This window comes from Mauremys mutica, chromosome 13 (assembly GCF_020497125.1).
Source record: "Mauremys mutica isolate MM-2020 ecotype Southern chromosome 13, ASM2049712v1, whole genome shotgun sequence".
NCBI classification, from domain to species: Eukaryota; Metazoa; Chordata; order Testudines; family Geoemydidae; genus Mauremys; species Mauremys mutica.
This window is the reverse complement of record NC_059084.1, coordinates 2,374,502-2,394,587: the sequence shown is the minus strand read 5'-3', so window position 1 is coordinate 2,394,587 and position 20,086 is coordinate 2,374,502. Positions and strand designations below refer to the sequence as shown.

The 20,086-nt window shown below is 56.8% G+C and overlaps 1 protein-coding gene across 1 annotated transcript in view; it reads left to right on the top strand.

Moving 5' to 3' along the window:
• Positions 1-1,158: 1,158 nt before the first annotated feature.
• Positions 1,159-20,086, top strand: part of XKR7 (XK related 7) — a 36,858-nt gene continuing 17,930 nt past the window's right edge. Inside the window, exon 1 of the mRNA XM_044986151.1 lies at positions 1,159-1,751. Within this exon, the coding sequence (XP_044842086.1) occupies positions 1,159-1,751 (593 nt within the window). The remainder of the gene's footprint in view (positions 1,752-20,086) is intronic.

Here is a 20,086-nt window from a genome sequence, read left to right as displayed (position 1 = left end):
AGGCGCCCCGCGATCGATAGGAGCAGGGGGCGGGGAAGCGTCCATGCAAATGCAGCGCCCTTGGGCTGAGGCTTAAAAGCCATGACAACCGGGCCTGGAAACGCGTGTGAGCCGGGCTGGGGTCGGCGCAGCCCTCGGCGCGCCCTGTTCCGCTGATGGGCAGAGCCCCCAAGCTCCAGCCCTGCCAGGGCGCCCGCCCGCCCCTCGGCCCGGGACAGGGGGCTGGCGGGGAAGAGCGGAAGGAGGGAGCGGCCGGGCGGATGAGAGGGGAAGGGGGGATGCAGGAGGAATAACCGGCTGCCCGGCTGGGGCGGGACCCCAGTTCTTCCCCGCCCGGCTGCCCCGTCCGGACAGGCTCCGGCTCCTGCTGCCGTGGGGTGGGGGTAACTCAAAGAGAGGAGGCGGGTTTGAAGAGGGGGCTTCCAGCCAGGGGTCCTCGCCTCCAGCCCCCTCCTCTCCCTCCAGCCCCCTCCCCTTCCTCCAGCCCCCTCCCCTCCCCTCCAGCGCCCTCCTCTCCAGCCCGCTCCCCTTCCTCCAGCCCCTTCGCCTCTATCCAGCCCCCTCCTCTCCCCTCCAGCCCCCTCCTCTCCCTCCCAGCCCCCTCCTCTCCCTCCAGCCCGCTCCCCTCCCCTCCAGCCCCCTCCCCTTCCTCCAGCCCCCTCCCCTTCCTCCAGCCCGCTCCCCTCCCCTCCAGCCCCCTCCCCTCCAGCCCCTTCGCCTCTATCCAGCCCCCTCCTCTCCCCTCCAGCCCCCTCCCCTTCCTCCAGCCCCCTCCCCTTCCTCCAGCCCCCTCCTCTCCCTCCAGCCCCCTCCCCTTCCTCCAGCCCGCTCCCCTCCCCTCCAGCCCCCTCCCCGTCCTCCAGCCCCCTCCCCTTCCTCCAGCCCCCTCCCCTCCCCTCCAGCCCCCTCCCCTTCCTCCAGCCCCCTCCTCTCCCTCCAGCCCCCTCCTCTCCAGCCCCTTCGCCTCTATCCAGCCCCCTCCTCTCCCCTCCAGCCCCCTCCTCTCCCTCCAGCCCCCTCCCCTCCAGCCCGCTTCCCTCCAGCCCCTTCCCCTCCCCTCCAGCCCCCTCCATCGCGCTCCCCTCCCCGCCCCAGCCCTCCGCTCCCCTCCCTCCGGAAGTCTCTCCCTCTCCCTCCTTTCTCCTCCTCTCCTCCAACATGGCCGCGAAGTCGGATGGAGCCGGGGCGGCCTCGGCCGTGCGCATGGAGGGCGCGGAGGGCGGCGGCGCGGGCTCGCTGCCGGGCGGGTCCCGCCGAGGGGGCGGCGGGGGCGCGGGGCCCGGGCCGGGCAGCCCCTTGGCGGCCGCCCCGCCGGCGCCCCGCGCCTACAGCCTGCTGGACTGCTGCTGGGTGCTGTGCGCCCTGCTCGTCTTCTTCTCGGACGGGGCCAGCGACCTGTGGCTGGCGGCCGATTACTACCTGCGGCGCCAGTTCTGGTGGTTCGGGCTCACGCTGCTCTTCGTGCTGCTGCCCTCGCTCGTGGTGCAGCTGCTCAGCTTCAGGTGGTTCGTCTACGACTACGCGGCGCCCCGAGCCCCCGGGCCGGCCGCGGCCCCGGCCCCCGCCGCCGGCACCAAGGACAGCGGCTGCACCAAGGACAGCGGCCGGCCCGGCTCCGCGCTCCTCTCGCCGCCCCCCGCCCGCGCCCCGGCCCCGGCCCCCGGCGCCTACCGGACCCGGGGCTGCTGCCGCCTCTGCGTCTGGATCCTGCAGTCCCTCATCCACCTCCTGCAGCTGGGACAGGTCTGGAGGTAGGGGCGGGCCCGGGGGGGGGGAGCCTGGCTCCGTGCCCCGCTCCCCGGCAGAGCATGGGGGATCCACGGGGGCAGGGCCGGAGCCGGGGGTGCAAGGGGAGCGCGACCCCCTTCCGTAGGCAGCGCGGCCGGTTCATCCCGGAGCGCGGAGTCCGGGGCAGCATGGATGGATCTGCCCCCTTGGCCCGGCGAAGGAGCCGTGTCTACACGCGGGGCTCTCCGTGTGCCTGGCCCAGCCCAGGCGGCCGTTAGCCGGTCTCTTTCTCCACCCTGGGCTGGAACTGGCAGGGGAAGGGGGCCAGGACACTGGGATCTACCCTGCCTTGCGCCCTTGCACTGCCCCTGGCACTGGGCTGCCAGGCCTGGGGGTCGGAGCCCCCCAGAGGCTCTGGGGAGCTGTGGAAGGGAGCCCGGTGTAGCCTGAATTTCCCTGAGGATGGGGGAAGGGGGTCTGCCCCCACCACGTGCTCTGTCCCGATGGGGAGTTTGCAGCCTGCCTTTGGACTTGTCCTTTGAACAGTTCTGCAGCTGGACATCGGCCAGCAAGTGGGGTGTGGGTCCCTCCCAGCCCCTCAGGCCTAGCAGCCCATTGCCCAGCTTCCCCTGCGACCTGCCCACTCCAAGCCCCTCACCCCCAGCTCTCCTGCTTCTAATTTCCAAAGCTTTAGAGGCAGTCCTGGCCTCAGCTACCCCCCACCCCACCCCTGTGCAATAGGGCCCCAGCTGCTTGTCTGGAACAGCTGCGCTGGAGCAGGAAAGGGTCTCTTCTGTAATCAGATCCCGGAGATCAACAGTTCATTAGCTGTGAATAGGGGGTGGCTGGTCCCCTGAGGCTGAAGCATACGGCCGGGGGAAGGTGACGGAGACTGGGGCTGCTTCCCCTTAGGCGTGTGTCTTGGGGTTATTATATAAACTCCCTCCAGTGAGCCCCATCCAGTCAGGAAGAGTGGAGAGACCTGGCAAACCAGAGCCAGGGGGAAGAGAAAGCCCTAGACCAAGACAGGCTTTGAGGGCCCATGGGGGTGCTCTACCTGAACCCCAGCTGGGCTAGGGGCTGTTTTGAGATATTACATTTATGGAGCATTTTCATGGCACGAGGAAACAGGTACCAGACAAAAAGGCACCGGCCAGCTGACAGGATCACCCCTACCCAGCAAACACACACCCAGTTTATAATGCATGTGTGTGGGCGCCAGCCAAGCTGCCAGCCCCTTGTGAAGGGGTGAACGTGGTGTCCAGGTCCCTGTGACAAGGGACCACGCCGAGCAGTCCACGGCTAAAGTGCTGTGCCATTCTGATCCACTCACCACTTCAGTCAGAAACTGAACTGCTCCTCCCTGGTTCCCTGTAGGGCCTGATCCTGTGAGGTGCTGAGAACATCCGGCAGGGTGCAGGATGCCTTTGGCTCAGATCAGGGTCCCATTCTGTGCGAACGCCCATGGAAGTCAGTGGTGTCACATAGGATGTGCAGGGGTGGGTAGCATTGGAGCCATAGCAGATCCAGCCTGTCCCCTTCCTTCATCCCTTTCCTCTGGCATTTCATTCATCTGCCGCCCACCAAAATAGCTGGGGCCAGAGACGGTCCATGTGAGCAGGGCACAGTCAGACACTCAACAGAGGTCAGCTCTGCTGCCTGCATCTCCACTGGCTCTCCAGAACTCTGAGCTGATCATTTACGGGCATGTCTGTTTCCCGGGGCCAGGCTATTGAGCTTCCCTTTCTTTTCTCCACCCCAGACAGCCGTCAACACTCCCTTTCAGATTCACAGAGCTACAGACAGCACAATGCAAAGGAGCTAGGGCTCTGCAATGGAGCTGATTTCTAGAGACGTTAACGCTGGCAAAGAAAAGGGAGACCATGGCAAATTGCTGAAAAAATGCAACTAGCAACTGAGGCGTTTGGGTCAGGTTTTGGTGCTATTCCCACCCTGTATTTCTGTATTCTGTGGCCTTGTTTGTCTCAGCATATCCATGTGGAGGTATTTGTCTATTACTCTTCCCATGATCAGGTAGCATAAGGCTTCGCAAACTCTTTCGCAGTATAGAGCGCATCTTAATAGTGAGATTGTGTCTCGTCTCATTCATGACTGCACAGACCGCCTTCCTGCCCAGTCGCGATCCCAGCCCCGTGGCATCTGCAGCAAGTGCTTACAAGGAAAAGCGCTATTAGGGAAATCTGTTGTGTAAAAACTGTCTTTAATGTGCTGTAGCAGCTGGAAACGTGGAGGACAGCCAGCACCTTGGGACCAGCCAGCTGTCTACAGACTGTTAGCGAGTGGTCCTGGGCCCACCAGTGCTCCCTGGGTCCCAGTTTGAGAAGGGCTCCGCTACAATTACATTGTAGTCTCTGGTTGATTTGTTTATTTTATATATATTTAAATTATATATATATATTGCTCCTGGTTCTATAAATAATCTGCCCCCCCGATCTGTTATAGTGTGGTAGGGTTTTAAGCCAATTAAAGTGGCAGCTCTCAGAACTGATCTGGCCATCTTGGACTCAAATTGCAGATCAGTCTCTTTCTAAGCTTGGGATTTGTTACTTGCTCCCATGACCAGTTACATGCAGTTTACTACACTCATTACTGAGGCTGGATCTGGTGCAGGTGGATGTGACAGGTTCTAGGTGTTGAATCATCACTGTGTTAACTGTGCATGTGAAGAGAAGACTTTTCCTTGAGCATCTTTGTCAGTGTGGACCTGAGCCTGGCCCTATTGCACTGGGGCCTTTTGTGCATCACAACTTACAGTCAGTCAATGTGTTTACAGGCCTGAGGCCCAGCTTCACTTTTGTGAGAACAATTTGCACCTGCAGAATTTTCCCCTGCATTTTTGGCACCTGCAGAATGAATTTCAGCACAAGCCTAAATCTGCAGTTGGGTACTTGGAGCTGCTAATGCCGCACTTTGTCCTGCAGCTGAACTGTAGGCATAAAAGTGAAGGCACAAGTTTTGTGGGTGCAAACTGTATCTGCCGATGTGCCCAATAATGTGTCCTTGCTAGAGAGCACTAGTGTTTAGCTTACCTTGATTTAAAGCTACTGTAGCAATCCATTAAAGTCCACTGTAGTCAGCCCATTCACAATAAACATGCACAATCATTCTTGTGGGTATCCCATAGAGATGGGATCAGTTGCATGAGAGTGAACATGTGTAATCTATTCAGACTACCCGCAGGCAAGTGTACAAATGCTGGGAAATGTGCCTTAACATTCGACCAGTTCCGAGCCTCCATAATTACGAATGGTCAGAAGAGGGACAGTTCCTTGCATGCAGATTTCCAGCCCAGTCTTAAATGCCCTTCCTGGCCAATAGAGCACAGACATGCTCAGTTTGGGGACAGTCGGATGCAATCAGCACACCATTAGCAGCCCAGATCAGGCTGTGTTTCATCGTGTGTCTCATGCTGATGAGATTTCTCAGTTTACAAATTCCTACCTACTTTGCTTGCAAAAGGTCAAAACTATCTTCTCTAAATGGAGAAATATCAAAGGGAAAGAAAGTCCTTTGGGGTCTGTTCTCCCCTTGACACGCTCGCCTGCCTCCCATTAGCGTTAATAGGAGCATGTGCACATGCCAAGGGGACGGCCTTCTCCAGTCTGTGCACATCACACAATATATTTGCATTTGGTGTTCATTCCTCTCTGTCTTGTAATGTCTTTGCTCAGAAAAGCTTGGCCTGGATGTGGCATCTGTTTTCCCAGTCGTGTTCTGCTTCCACCTAGTTTCACATGTGGTTTGGTCGAGGCACAGTGGGGCCACATGGTTTCCCAGAGGTCACACAATAGCTCTGAGGTCATTTGCCGGCTCTGCCTGAATGATTAACATTAACTCTACTCGGCATTTCTAGATCACTTTCCATCCAAGGATCTCAGTGCGCTTTGCAGACATTTCAATAGGCCTCCATGTGCGTCTTAACTTATCATCATCCCCATTTAAATGGGGGGATAGCAAGGGTCAGTGACTTGCCTGTGATGATACAGAAAAGCAAGGCTCCTATTCCTGAAACTGGATCCACATGGCCCCCAGCAGGGCCCCGGTGACTTCAGCAGACCCTTGTTTGGGTGCAAGAGTCTGCCTGTGTGGACCCAGTTGCATAGTTGGGGCCTGGGTTTGTGGCAGAGCTGGATATGAAATGGAGATCGGCTGACTTCTAATCCTGATCTTTTAGCCACGGGATTCGCCTCCTTGGAACACAGGGCCCTTCTGTTTCCCTTTGCTCTAACCACTCAAACAAGCAGGGATTCCTTTGATTCCCTAATTACACCATTTTCTTGGCTATAAACTGGGTCTATTAAAGAACAACTTGTATTGAAATCAGTCAGCTCCCCTGTTGTCTGTTCTGGGTCCCACCTGTTTCTCCTGGGGAGTGCACTGGGCTTTTCAGGGTATGAGCCGTGTTTTTCAGAACATGAGCTGGGACACCCAGTAGCTGTGGGTCCTCACTTGGGATCTGAAGAAGCGTTGAGGGTGGGTGGGAAAGGAAGGACTTAAAGCCTTTAATCAATGTGTTGATGTGACATCATTCAGACTGTGCCACATGGAGCTCTTTCTAATTATTTCACTTTGCAAGATGTATAATGGATTAAAATGGCTGCAACTGAAAAGCAATTTTCTCCTTGTTTAAATAAAGGATTACGGAATAATATCCCAAATTACCTTTTAGGAAAATTTTACTCTGTATCAATTACTTTTAGATCAGTGGGTCTCTCTTGTTTTTTCATCTCAGGATAATGATTAATGAATTTAGTTACAACTGGGGCTAGGTTTTTGGTTTTTTTTTGTTTCAACACTTGAAAATTGGAGTCAGTAATTGGAACAAGTTAAGGACAGAGCTGGCTGGCAAAGGAGCTGAGGAGATGCTGGTATTGTTTTGGATTATTTATATCACTCTGAACAAGGTTAATAATGAGGGTATTTAGCTGGCCACTTGCTGTGCGGCTTGTCTCTGGGTGATCCTTGCAAATGAGAATGTGCATTTCAACAGGTTTATTGTGGAGGCGCGAGGTTTAACTGAAGGGCTAACTGTGCTTGTGACAACAAACCAAGCCTTTTGACACATTCTTCAGAGAAGAGCTCCTGTCCAAACCCTTTATATTAATGTTTACACTGGTGTTCCTTGGCTTGTTTTTAATATGAAGAAGGCAGTAATTAGCTCGAATCACCTTCTCCAGATTTCTGCTTGAACATCAGTTTTTTAAAATTAAATGATTTTTGTAATTGATTTCTTATTTCTCATGCAGCTGCCACTGTGTTTGGTTCATAAAAACCTAGCCATGCCCTGTCAGGGCAAGAGAGAATATTTTTCTGAGTTGAAACATAAACTGTATGATCAAATGCATAACAAATAAGAATCAGCATTTCATTCTCGCAAGTTGATGGGCGATGAAATCTTGTTTTAATGAGATCCATGGAACTGACAGAATGATGGGAGAATAATTGTGTCCCGCAATGAAAACAGAGGGCGGGGGAGGGAGGGAGGCAGGGTCACTTGTTGAATCCTTGAAGAGTTGGAGATTGTATTAGCAGATGTGCATATTTTGTGCTTCCTTATCCCTCCCCCTTCCCTTTGTTCCAGTAATGAACTGTGCACGGCAGCTGCTGGCTGCGTGGAGGGGAAGGCACTGCCATAGGGTTTGTGTGCCTGTCGGGCCATTGTGCATTGCAGGCAGCAGTATCATTGCAATGACAAGCCCAATTAGTGAGTCTGATTACATCAAGAGGATAAGGTCACTGGTGTCTGGGCTCCCTTGCACAGACCTGGGAGGGGGACTTCCTGTGGATCCAGACTGCCTATGCCCTAAGGACACGGGGAGCAGAGAGCTCTGAAATGCTTCAGCTGAGTGGGCTTCTGGAAGCCTGTGGCTCGCATCGCTGCAGTTGTGGGCTGTGCTTTCGCTGCCTAGTGGGTAGCCCCACAGTTGGGGGCTTTGCTTTGTTCACCCCTCCTCCTAGTACTTGACAGCTACTTCTCCTCCCTGCTGGGATCCTCTCCCTGAGGGCTCAGCCCTCCATAGCCCCACAAAGGCAAGCACTCCAGTGCAAGGGATTATGAATTTACTATGTTTGTACAGCTCCTAGCACAGCGGGCCCTGGGCTCTGACTAACTGAGGCTGGTGGACACGGAGCAGTAATCCCCCACCCCCTACCAGCTGCTCACACCTCTTGCCGATACCCCTCTCGTCCCAAAGCACAAAGGAGAAAGCACACGCTGGCCCAGCACTTGTCACTTCCCACGGGCCAGCTCTGGGGGCAGCCGCGGCGGCTGAGCGTCTGTCTGTGTGTCCGTCCATCCCATCCACTCCTCAGTGTGCGGGGACTGACAGCGGGGTGCCGTGCGTACTGTGCAGACAAATGGGCATGTTCCTGCCCAAGGAGATTAGTCTGTCTGGGAAGCACAGAGAGCAAGTCTGCCCTGGATGGGTTATGACCTGCTAGGTCTTTTTCAACGCGAGCCGCTGTCATGCTGTGAGAGCTGGGGCTGATGAGGCCTGGTCTACACTACGCAGGTCGAGATAAGTCTCCTTCCATCGACGTTCTTGTGCCCATGTCTACACCGTGTCACCAGCCGTCCTAAGCTCTCCATTAGGGCCATGCAGCAAACCCACCTCCCCGACCAATGTGGAGCCCCAGCCAAACTGCTGAGGTCGTCGCAGTGCGAGTGTGGACACGGCTTGACCTGTGTCGACCTAGCAGTCCTCCAACAGCTGTCCCACAATGCCCCATTCCCTGCATCAGTGACCGCTCTGGTCACAATGGTGAACTCCACTGTTCAGCGGTCATGGAGACTAGACGCCACCCCCCAGAACTCCGCCAAGTGTTTTTGAAATGCCGTTTCCTGATTGTCCAGCATGGCGAGCACACTTAGCAGCGCTCCCTGGCTGTGTGCAATGCCCATGCCAGCTCTGCGCACCAGCCGCGCTCCTGCCCGGCCTAGACAGGAGGTATTGGATCTCCTGGCCCCAGGGGGGGGGGGAGAAGAGGCTGTGTGACGGACCAGCCGCAGAAACATGGACCTCTATGAACAGATTGCACCAGCGCTGCAGGCAAAAGTGGTCTGACAAGGACAGCGCCGGAGCTGAGGCAGGCATACCACCGGGCCAGGGTGGCCAACCAGCGATCTGATGCTGAGCCTCAGACCTGCCACTTTTAAACCCAGCCTCAGGCCATACTTGGCAGAGACCCCACCAGCACCTGGCAGGCCATTGTGGATACCTCTCAGGACCCTGAGACACAGACTCTGTCTGGAACAGCGAGGAGCAGGAGGGAGACGCGGCAGGTGGTCTAGCCATGCCACAAGCCAGGACCTGTTCGAGACTCCACCGGTCTCTAGCCAGCCGAGCACGGATGAGACAGATGAAGGGGAAGGGACCAGGGTAAATGACTACATACATTTTTCCTTACGGTGTTTCAGTTTAAAGATGGTGCCTGGCTTGTACTCGTACCCATGGAATAGGGGCTGACATTTGATTGTTTCATGCAACCAAAGTTCCTTTCTCCCACCCAAGGCTGAAGTGGCGATAAGTGGCATGTCTTATTACAAGCTTGTCTGAGAATAAGGGAAACAAGTTTTAAAATTTCTCTTTCCCTTTCTGTAGTGACTGTAAATCCTGTGATGCATCTGTTAGTTTTTATCAGCTGCTGCAGGCTTGAGGGGTGCCCCCTCCACACCCGCAGAACGCCTGGCCCTGAAGAGGAGGAGCAAGAAGACACCTAAGGAGGATGTGTTCATCGAGATCCTGCAAGCCAGGGCCACATCGGACCGCAAACAAAGGGCCTGAAGGGCTGCCATGACAGACACCGTGGAGAAGGAAAGAGCAGACAGAAGAAAGGCCCAGGAATCCCAACAGTGAAAGAAGATACAGATGCACCAGGACATTAGAGGTCTTCTCAGGCAGCAAACCCAAATGCTGAAGACCCTGGTTGGCCGACTCCCTACCCAGAGAACTCCCTGGTAGCAGGTCCTTACACCCCCCAACATTCCATGCGGCGTCACGGGTCGCATCCTAATTCTGACCACCGTGGTGGGACAGCAAGGAAAACACCAGTGTCACATACACTGGCCTGTGGGAACCACAGCTGGCGTAGGCCTGGCCGCAGGGGACTACATTTGTGCATTGAAATGGACAGAAATGTTTGTTTGTTGCCTTTCCAAGTGTAAAGTTCCAGTCCATCAATTTACATGAGAGATTTCTGTGCATTTCCTGTGAGGTTTGGCTCTTTCTTTCTTTCTTACGTTTGGCCGCTCAGTAAAGTTCCATTCTTGAAGAAAGTGATAGAGTCTACAGACGGCACTAACCCAGGCCAAGGCAGGGAAGGCCCCGTCCCTGAGTAGCTGCAGGACATGCTCCAGGTGGAGGGACAGATTGAAAGGACACTGGCAGGCAAGGGGAAGGAGCTACAGGCTGCACCAGGAGGTGAGGCTGAGGCCTGGAGCTGTGAGAGGAGTGACTACAGCTTTGTTAAGCCTACAATAGACACCGTGATCCAGATCCCCCTCTCCCTTTGGGAGCTGGAAAGTCACAAGAGCCTGTGAAGAATGGGACATTGCCCTACGGGCGGATGAAGTGGATACACCTAAATCTCGTCCAGGCCCCAAATGAGGGAGCCACAGCCTGGTAGAAAGTGACCCGGGGGGCGTATAACCTGGGGGGGAGGGGGCAACAACTGGTCCAGACACTGTAGTGCCCCTCTAGGGCCCTGATTCAGGACCTGGTGAGGTGGGTGGGCCTGGGTCCCCCTACCTTGCTCCACTGCACCTACCCCGTGACAGACCCCTCAGGGGAATGGAAGGGACAGTCAGGAGAGAATGAGGCCCAACAACATACAACCCAGCCAGGACCCCTTCTAGAAGCACCAGGCCAAAATAATCTGTGGAGCCACTGCTTGATCAGTTGGCCAGCTGGCTATCAGACTCCCCAGAGAATAGAATTATCTTTATTTGTTCCCAATCCATATTGCAGAATGCACGGCAGCACGCAAAGCACCCAGTGCTTGTAAATGTACAGCAAGCACCACGTGACAACTTGTATAAATGCACAACAAGAAGCACTGCACAGTTCCTAGCAGCCCCAGCCCCAGACAACGCTCCAGCACAGAACATGACCGAGGCTGACAGTCCAAATGCTTCTTCAGAGCCTCCTGTACCCATATAGCCGGAGGAACTCATGTGATGGCCCTTGCATGTGGCTGGTTGAAGTCAGCAGCCAATGGCTCGGCCCTCTGCCCAGACAGCGGCACGTTGCACACTGGAATACTTCCCCATGGGGCACTGCCCTGTGCAGCAGCAGATGCACTCCCTGTGTGTATGTGCAGTGTGGACGCGCCCCAGCGATATCCAGACTGCGGCAGCTGTACGCTGACGTAACTTGTGCCGACCAGAGTTTGGAGTGTAGACCTGCCTTAGAAAGCATTTCCGGCTCTCGTTGGTGTACTAAGCACTCAGCCAGCACATGGAAAAGCACCAGTGCAAAGGCTGGAGTTACGTGTCTAACAGTGCCCCAGACCGCGTCATCTGCAAGGATTGAACCTGAGGCCTTTGGCGCTAAAAGCACAAGCCCGAACACCTGGCCCCATTGCAGTCAATGGGAGTTTTGCCATTGATTGTAGTAGGGTCAGTTGACTCAAAGGCTGCAGCAGACACCATCACCTCTGTATGTGGTCTAGTCACCAGGCATGACTAAGCATATGGGTTATGATCAGCCCCCGGCGGCTCTGAGTCTGTCTGGCCTGCTCGCCCTTAGGTCGGACATGTGGCTCAGTTGTTCAGTCCCAAAGCAGTAACGTTACAGAGTGACTTTCTTTCTTGGCCATTTAGTTGGTGATAGAAGACAAAGGGCCAGACCCTCAGGCCCTGATGAAACCACGGGAGGCCCTGAATGCCGCAGAACTGGGGCGGCTCCGCTGCCCGCTGGGCTAAGAATGGGGGGATCTCCACCACAGAGCTGTGTTCCAGGGGGTCTGCGTGTACCTGAGCAGGGAACCTGCCTGGGGGCATGGCAGTGGCAGAGCAGGGGAGGGGCAAGGACACCTGTTTTGTCCGTCTGTGTATTTATACCACGTCCCTCACAATGAGAGCTGAACTCCTGAGGAATGGCTGGTAGATCTGTGGCTACGTGGATCTACTGGGAAACACCCCCAGCTCCCCCGGGGGGAGAAGAGGAGGGAGGAATCACAAAGTACGAAGCGAGCCCCGTGAATCGTGAATTGGGCGGCATGCTGGGCAGATGTAGCTGCGGCTCGCAGCACTGACAAACTGCAGCCACAGGCGATGTGTGACTGATACATCTGTGTTGGTCACCATTCTTCTCTTAACAAGGTTGTGAGTGACATGGACAATGGATGCCGCGGGGATTTCACCGCTGATCCAGAGAAGGAAGTACACAGCTCCTGCCTGTCTGCTGGACTGCAGCATGGCGGGCTTTGCCCAGTGCTCGGTAAACGGGCTTTTAAAAGATTTATTTGGGACCCCAAACCTGATCCTGCTTTGCAGACACGGGATCAAGTCACTGGCTTCTCCAGCCACACCATCCTTCCAGCCCTTGCCTCTGTCACCAGCACTCAGAAGAACGCTTGAAGCAGAACTCCAAGCAGCAGTTTTGGTGCAAGGTGACAAAGAACAGCACAGAGCTGGAGTGCTGGGGCTTGGGCTGGTTGTTCTACCTGAAAAGCCAAGGGCCTGAGTCTGATCTTGTGTCAGCTACTTTTACGCCAGCATCCCTTCATTGCTTTCAGTGCAGTTACTCCTGATTTACACCTGAATGAGTGAGACTAGGGGCCAGTCCTGAGTCTTTTCAGGAGGCTGCGTTCGGGGGGGGGGGGGGTATCTGGCACAGGAAGCGGGAGCTGAGAAAGGTGCAGCCTGGTAGCCAGTTTTAACACTTGTCCTTTGCATTACAATGGGCTGGGTAGATTGGGAACAGATGGTGTCCAGCTCCTTGTGCTTGCCAGAGCCCAGTGCAGTGAGCTGAGCTCATGCCCTGTCAGCACTCTCCTGCTCTGCCAGGCACCCCCGGCTTTCCTTTCCACTCCTCACATCACGCAGGAGATAGCTGGGGATGGGAGGCAAAAGACCAGGGGGGCTTCCCCGTGCTGAGCTTTCAAATGCTGAAACAGCAGATTGGGTAGCTGGCACTCACAGAGAGAGAGAAGTGTGGGCTGAACCAGGAACTCCTGGCACAGCCTCCCTCTGTGGCCTTGGGCAAGGCATGGCAGCGCTTTGTGCCTCAGTTTCCCCAGCTACCTTCTGTGGGTGTTAGGGTTTGTAAAGTGCTGTGAAGAGGGAAAATGCTAAATGCAGTTAAAGGTGGGTTGAGTGTTATTTTATTTGTATTTTCTGGTTAAAACCCCCAGTTTTCCATCAGGACAGTCGAGTCAGGGACTTTCAGAAGCGTGTAGCAAACATATTCACACATGGCTCGAAAATGGGCCCTTGCTTTTCCTGGAGGAAAAGCCACCGTTGTGGCTGGAGTGTTCAAATCCCTTTGGTGGTGTGAGCTGATCGTGGACTCCTGCACTAGAGAGGGGATCCCAGGGAATACAAGAGGACTTTGCCCGGTTTACTCCCTTGCCCAGGCACACGGTGGGCCCTGAGATCCCAGGACTTGCGCATGTGCTTACCTATAGCATGTGGCTAAGACTTTGCCAGCTTGGGGCCTGGTGGAGGAAGCATCTCCTGTCTGCGAGGGAGCAGGGAGTTGTGGGCGGCACAAAATGCTAGAATTAGCTGCTCCTTCAGTGCTGCATATCAAACCCTCCCTTTTACACTAATGCAAACAAACCAATTGGAGCCGGGGAGCCTGGCTGCAGGGTCCCAGGCCGGCACACCGCAGTAATTGGCACATAATGAAACTGGAATTGAACTATTAAAATCACATTATTTGCTGACACTAATGTTTTGTTCGGTTGCCAATGCTCTGAAGGTCCTTTTGTGACTCTCAGCAGGAGCGACTTGTAACTATCTCACAAAGAGAGGGGGGCTGGGAAATAAGAAAATTAGGCCATTAAAGCAACTCCTAAGGGCTCTATCCCGAGCCACCACTTGAGAATGAGACTGTGCTGAAAAAAATGGCCTTTTGTCCTCGCGTTACGTCGAGAGGCTTCACTGAGTGCGGGAGTCGCTGCTAAGAGCTTTTCTCCACAGGCCACGGAGCTGGGAGCTCAGAGGCCAACACGCGAGCAAGCGAGCGAGATTTTGGCATCTTTTCAGGACCTTCTGCAGGGCACTGCGTAACTGTCTATGCATTGCACTGGGAATTAACCCTTTCACGCAGCAGGTGCCAGCCACTGGTGGAGACCAAGAATTGTTCATCTCCCCCGGCTGATGCTTAAGCTGCCCCTTCCCCCCCTCAGGGCGTGATCCTGCCAGGTGCTGACTGTCCAGGGGCCTCATGACTTCAGGGAGAGATGAGATCATTCAGCCGCACATGGGGACACAGCCTTCACGCCAAGCTTCTCTGATGGGACCCAGCCTGCCGCTACTATTCAGCTCCTGGCCCTCTGTGCCAGCTTTAACATCCTGCCCCAGGGTGACTGGCCCCTTTAAGGGGACCTAGGGCTAGCCCCACCTGGGCTATAATTAATTAGCCTCAGCAGGTGGGGCTAAAGGGGGTCAGCTGGTGCTTTAATAAACACTTGGCTCTTATAAAAGGTCTGAGTGTGAGCTCAGTGTGGGGTGGGGCCACAGGAAGTAGGCAGTAGCAGCAGGCTGGGGCCTTCCTTCTGTAAGAGGCCCTGAGCCAGGGCTCAGGAGAAGGTAATCCAGGGGACCCAGCCTGTCGACCGAGTGCTCGAGAGCGGAGCGGGGGGAGACTGAGAGGTGGCCCGGAAGGGAGCTGGGAAGGATGCCCAGAGGGTGGGCTGAAGAAAAGCCCATGCAGGGCAGAAGAATGTTTTGTTTGCTGGGACGTTGTAGGTGGACTCCTGTTACCCTGGAAGGGGTTAACTTTGTTTTGTGGCTTTGCTGGAGCGGAAGCCATGTGTCCACCACTGACCTGGCTCTGTGGAGTTTCTTTATCGTGGCTGTTTAATAGGGAAACTGAGGCAGTGCTGCAGAGCTGTCCCTGGTCATGGGGGGTGCTTGGGAAGCAGCTGACCCTTGTTAGATCCATATGGCAGACTGGCATGCTGAGGCTGAGGCTGGGCTTGGGAGGGGCGTGTGATCCTGAGGAGGCTAGAGCAAATACAGTTGAATGGAAGGAGGCAAACGCTGGCCGGTGCCAATGAAACCTTCATGGGGTAGCTGACCTGCAAGAATTGGGGCCATTAATGTCAAGCCCAAGACATGAGCCCATGATCTGAAGGCCAGAGGAGCAGGTCTGCATGTCCTTACCTGCCTCCTCCTTTACCTCGGCAGGGAGCCCTGCTGCTTTCTTTTCAGCTTGTGCATCCGCTCCACGCCTCCTGCCAGCTGCGGCCACTTGTCTCGGAGACCAGCTTCCACGTGCTCCCTGCTGCCATGGGTGAGGAAGGTGCCTGTCTGGAGACCCTGGCCACTCTCTCCCCCACTGTGCTCTTCTGCTTTAATTCGCTCCCAGGAGCTGCCTGCTGCAGCCCCACCTCTCCAGGAGCCTCCACGGGTGCCTCTGACTCTGGGGTGCTGTCGGGGAGCTAGTGAGCAGGGCTGGCAATGAGGACTCCCAAGGGGCCAGTTAATCCCAGTGAAGTCAGCAGGCAGTTTGTATCCTGCAGGGGGCTGATCAGCCCCTGGGGTTCTGTATGACCTTGGGTGAGGCCACCCCCCCCTTCTGGACCCCCATTTCCCCACCTGTAAAATGGGGGACAGTGATGCTGCCTTCGTCGGGGTGTACTGAGCTCGGTTAATCTCTCGAGCACTTGGAGATCCCAGGTTGGAAGAGGCTGGTGCAGAGCCGATGGTGAGAATAGGCTGAATACTGCTGCCTGCTTACTCATGCCCCTTTTTGCTCAGGCAAAGCTCCCCTGACTTTGACGAGAGCTGTGCCAAGTAAAAACTCCGTGAGGGGCTCAGGCTGGGGCTGGTTCTTCCAAGCTGGTACTTGGGCTGGGGAAGTGGAGCAGGTACTCGGCTGTGTTCTGTCACCAGGTGCACACGGGCTCTCCTGCCTATTAGGCGGGATCTCGCTAGCAGCTCCCGTTCCTTAATACGTGACTGGAAGGCACTTGGATGAGCACGGTGTAAGAACCTATATAGAGCTGAGTTACTTGGCAGCCCCTGGGTTTCCCTGGCACAGAACGGTCCCAGAGAGCAGGGACACCTTGGGGGTCAGGGTAGGGGGGACGACTCCTGACTTTGCGAGCTCCCTCCCGTGGCTTGCCAAGAGCAGCACTAGCTCTGCTGTGTAACCCCCAGGTGCCAAAAGGGGCTGATCTCTGGGGAAAAGCCGGGGAGCAGCCTCAGGGACTCACGGGGTAGCCTGTGGCTCTTCCCTGAGAAATCCCCATGTGGATCCTCACTCCAGGGGTCCCTATCTCGCTGATGGCCCAAGGTTGATGTTCCTAGTGGGCAGTGTCAGGGGATGAGGGGAGGCGGGTCTGTCCCTGCCCCTGGCCTCTGGACCCTAAGAGTATAAGGGGTGGGGTAGCCTCTAGTGCCTGTGGCATGTCAGGGTTCTGCTGCAAGCTCCCCCCACCCCGACTTGGCCTCTGGCTCTGCTGCTCGGTGTGGGGGAGCTGCTGCCTAGTAGCTTTTCAGCGAATGCCCCTCGGGGCCGGGGCGGGAAGCAGGGCGGTGCTCAGTGACTGCCAGGAATGGAGATCCTGGGGCGAGGTGCACAGGTTCCTGGTTAGGTACTTACGCAGCTTCCACGAGCCTGCCTGTACATTGAAAGCTGGCGCGGCGCGAGGCTGGGCGGGCACAGGGGTGGCTTGCTGGGTGGCAGAGTTTCTCCTCGTGGGGCTACGGCTCTCCTGTCTTCCCTGTCCTTCCCACAGTGATTGATGAGGGTTTCCATCATTAAGAGCCATTGCCAGGCGTCCTGGCCCTTCTGAGTGGCTGGAAAATTGTCAAGAGCCCAGTAAATCCCCCTCCCTGCTGAATATTGAAAGCGCAGAATTAACTATCACTGTCACACGTCAGTGTCCCTGGTAACGCAGCCAGCCAGGGAGCTGTCAGCTCAGTGACAGCAGAAGGGCTCCTCTCTGTCTGGGCTGAAACACCCCTAGCCCTGCCTCTCCTCCCTCAGGGCTCCACCGCCCAGCCCAGCCTTGCCCCGCTCTGCCCTCTCCCCTCTGTTTTTTATTCATCTCCCTGGTGTCTGCTGTCCCACAGACCAGACGCCCCTTTCCAGTGCCCCAGCTGCCGGGGCAGGGGGCTTCACCCACCACTGAGGGGATTTCCTGCAGGGCTCCAGGCTTTTAGGGAGCTCTGGCATTGCTGGGCAGGTGTCTCTGCTGTGCTTCAGCGCTGCAAGCCATGGAGGTGCTGTGTAGCTTGGGCATGTATTCCTCCCAGGGCATTGGCAGGGGAGGGTGGGCATCAGTTAGGTGTGGGAAGCAGGGCCCTGGTGCAGCAAGGCAGTCAGCTGGCAGTGCTCTGGCACTGCGGGCGGTGCAGCATTCCGTCGCACTGGTGTCCCCGGCGGTGCTCTGGCACTGCGGGCGGTGCAGCATTCCGGCATCCCCGGCGGAGCTCTGGCACTGCGGGCGGTGCAGCATTCCGTTGCACCGGCAGAGCTCTGGCACTGCGGGCGGTGCAGCATTCCAGCATCCCCGGCGGAGCTCTGGCACTGCGGGCGGTGCAGCATTCCGGCATCCCCGGCGGAGCTCTGGCACTGCGGGCGGTGCAGCATTCCGGCATCCCCGGCGGAGCTCTGGCACTGTGGGCGGTGCAGCATTCCGGCATCCCCGGCGGTGCTCTGGCACTGCGGGCGGTGCAGCATTCCGGCATCCCCGGCGGTGCTCTGGCACTGCGGGCGGTGCAGCATTCCATCGCACCGGCGGAGCTCTGGCACTGCGGGCGGTGCAGCATTCCGGCGTCCCCGGCGGAGCTCTGGCACTGCGGGCGGTGCAGCATTCCGGCATCCCCGGCGGTGCTCTGGCACTGCGGGCGGTGCAGCATTCCATCGCACCGGCGGAGCTCTGGCACTGCGGGCGGTGCAGCATTCCGTCGCACCGGCGTCCCCGGCGGAGCTCTGGCACTGCAAAGTGCCTCTGAGTAACAGGGCGCTGGCACAACAGCCTGGCAGGCTCTGGGGAGGGAGGGGGCCAGGCCTCCATCCCTTGCAGGCTCTGGATTTACTCCCAAGGGGCCATGCCTGCATACACAGGGCCCAGTGCTCTGGGGCTGTCTGGGGCAGCCCCACTGATTTCTGACCCTGTCTCTCCACTCTAGGCCCAGCTGTCACACGCTCTTTCTGGCTCATTATCCGTCTCTCCTTTGTCTCTTGGGGTGCCTCTCCCTCCTCTGCTGCTCCCTCGCTCAAGGGCCCAGGCGCACGCCCTGCCCACGCACCCTCCACATTACCCCACGTTGTTGCTGCTTCTCCTGTCAAACCAATTGTCACTTTTCAGCTGCTCCGGAACCTTCCGGCTCCAAGAGTCCATCTGCCTCTCCCAGCCCCTCTGCAAATTTCTCTCCTGCTAGTCAGAGCATCCTTCGGGGCCGGGCTCCTTTCCTGGGGGGTTTCCATGGCCACTGTGCGCAAGAGGCGAAGGAAAGTCTCCCCCACTGGAGGGTGAAGGAGCCACTGCTCTGGTTCTGCCATCCAGCTCCTCCTCCCCTGCGTACAGAGCAGCAGCCGCGAGGGTGGCCCAGGGGCTGGGACGGTCGCGGCCTGCAGCATCCAGCTCAGCGAGTGGTGCATGTTTCACTGGAAACAGCTTGGTGCAGTTTGTTTGCCAAGGCAGGCTCGGCTATTGGGCTGCAGCGAGAGAGACACAGAAAGACCCAAGATCGCTGGCAGCTTCCCCCTGCCCACCCATCCCTACCTGAGCACCAGGGCCACCCGCTCTCCTGCATTTTCCCACCCTCTGGGATAAATTCATTTGGCTGCTTCAGTATAAAAATGACTCCCCCTATTAGAGCAAAAAGCAGCCACTATTCCCAGGGCAGGATCAAATATCTTCCGCCTGCCCCTTGCTTCCTGCCCCTTTACTCCCAGCTCCCGGTGGAGGGCTGAGAATGAGCTCTAGTTCAGGTCCCAGCGGCCCTGCCCTGGCCCCCCAGACACCAGCTGCTACATGCTCTCATCCGCTCTCCTTCCCTCACTGCATCTTGCACTTCCTCCTTCACAAAGCCCTGCTGCCGTGCCCTGGGAGCCGGGGCTCTCTGCGGATCGCTGTGTGCCTGGTGGGCTGCATGAAGAGTGGGGGTCCCCGAGGCACCCCAGGCCTCACCTGAGGGGCAGTCTAGAAGAGGGCTGGCCCCGTGGGTCCGGACTTGGATGTGGAGTCGTGCAGGCTGTGGAGTGCTGCTGTCTGTGGGGAACCGAGATGCAGCTTTCAGGGGGCCGTTAACCTCCCCTAGGGAGAGGGTGTGGCAGCAGCTCCGGCTGGAGGTGACAAAGAGTGAAGCTCTGTCCGGGCCGGAGGATGAGGTGGAATGTGGGGGTCTGGGCCGGGGAGAGCCGCCTGAGGGAGCACTACCTGGCAGTGCTGCCTTTCTCTTGGCACACACTGAACAGTGTGTTTCTCCATAAGCCCGTGACTGAGAAACCACGGGGCCAAGTCCAGGGCTGGAGTAATCAGGCAAAACACCACTGGAACCAATGGCACGGCACCTGTTTGCACCATGCTGGAATTTGGCCCAGTAAGAGGAACGATTCCCCTCTGGGGGTGTGCACGGGCGCATAGGGTGTGTACGCGCCTGTGCCTATTGCACAATGATGGGAATTGCTCCACTGCTCCCTCTTGTCTTGCACGTCTGTCCTAGCTGCAGCTTCTCCTTATCCCCCTGGGGCGATGCTGTCCTGCAGAATGGTGCTTGGCCTCAGCCTGACACAGACATTGCTTGGATCCCTGCATTCTGCACGGTCTAGATACCCCACCCCCGATGAACCTGCCACTGCTGGATGACCCTCCGCCTGTCCCGGATACAGTCCTAACCCTAACGTTACCCCTAGCACGTCAGTGAGCACTAGCTGCCTCTGGCTGGTAACTAGACCCTGCCTTGTTCACTCCTGTTTGCCCACTGGCCCAGAGTCACCCCCCACCCCCACTCCCATAGGCTCCCTGTTATGGGCTCCTTCTCTTGTGCCCCCTGAGCAGAGCTGGGTGAAACATTTTTTCACATAGGAAATTTGCTGAGAAATGCATTTTTCAGGATCCCAACACTGTCCATGAATTCAGAGCGAATTCAGCAAATACCTTTGGCTGACAAAAATATCAAAAATCTGGAAGCATTTTGCTTTGAAAAAAA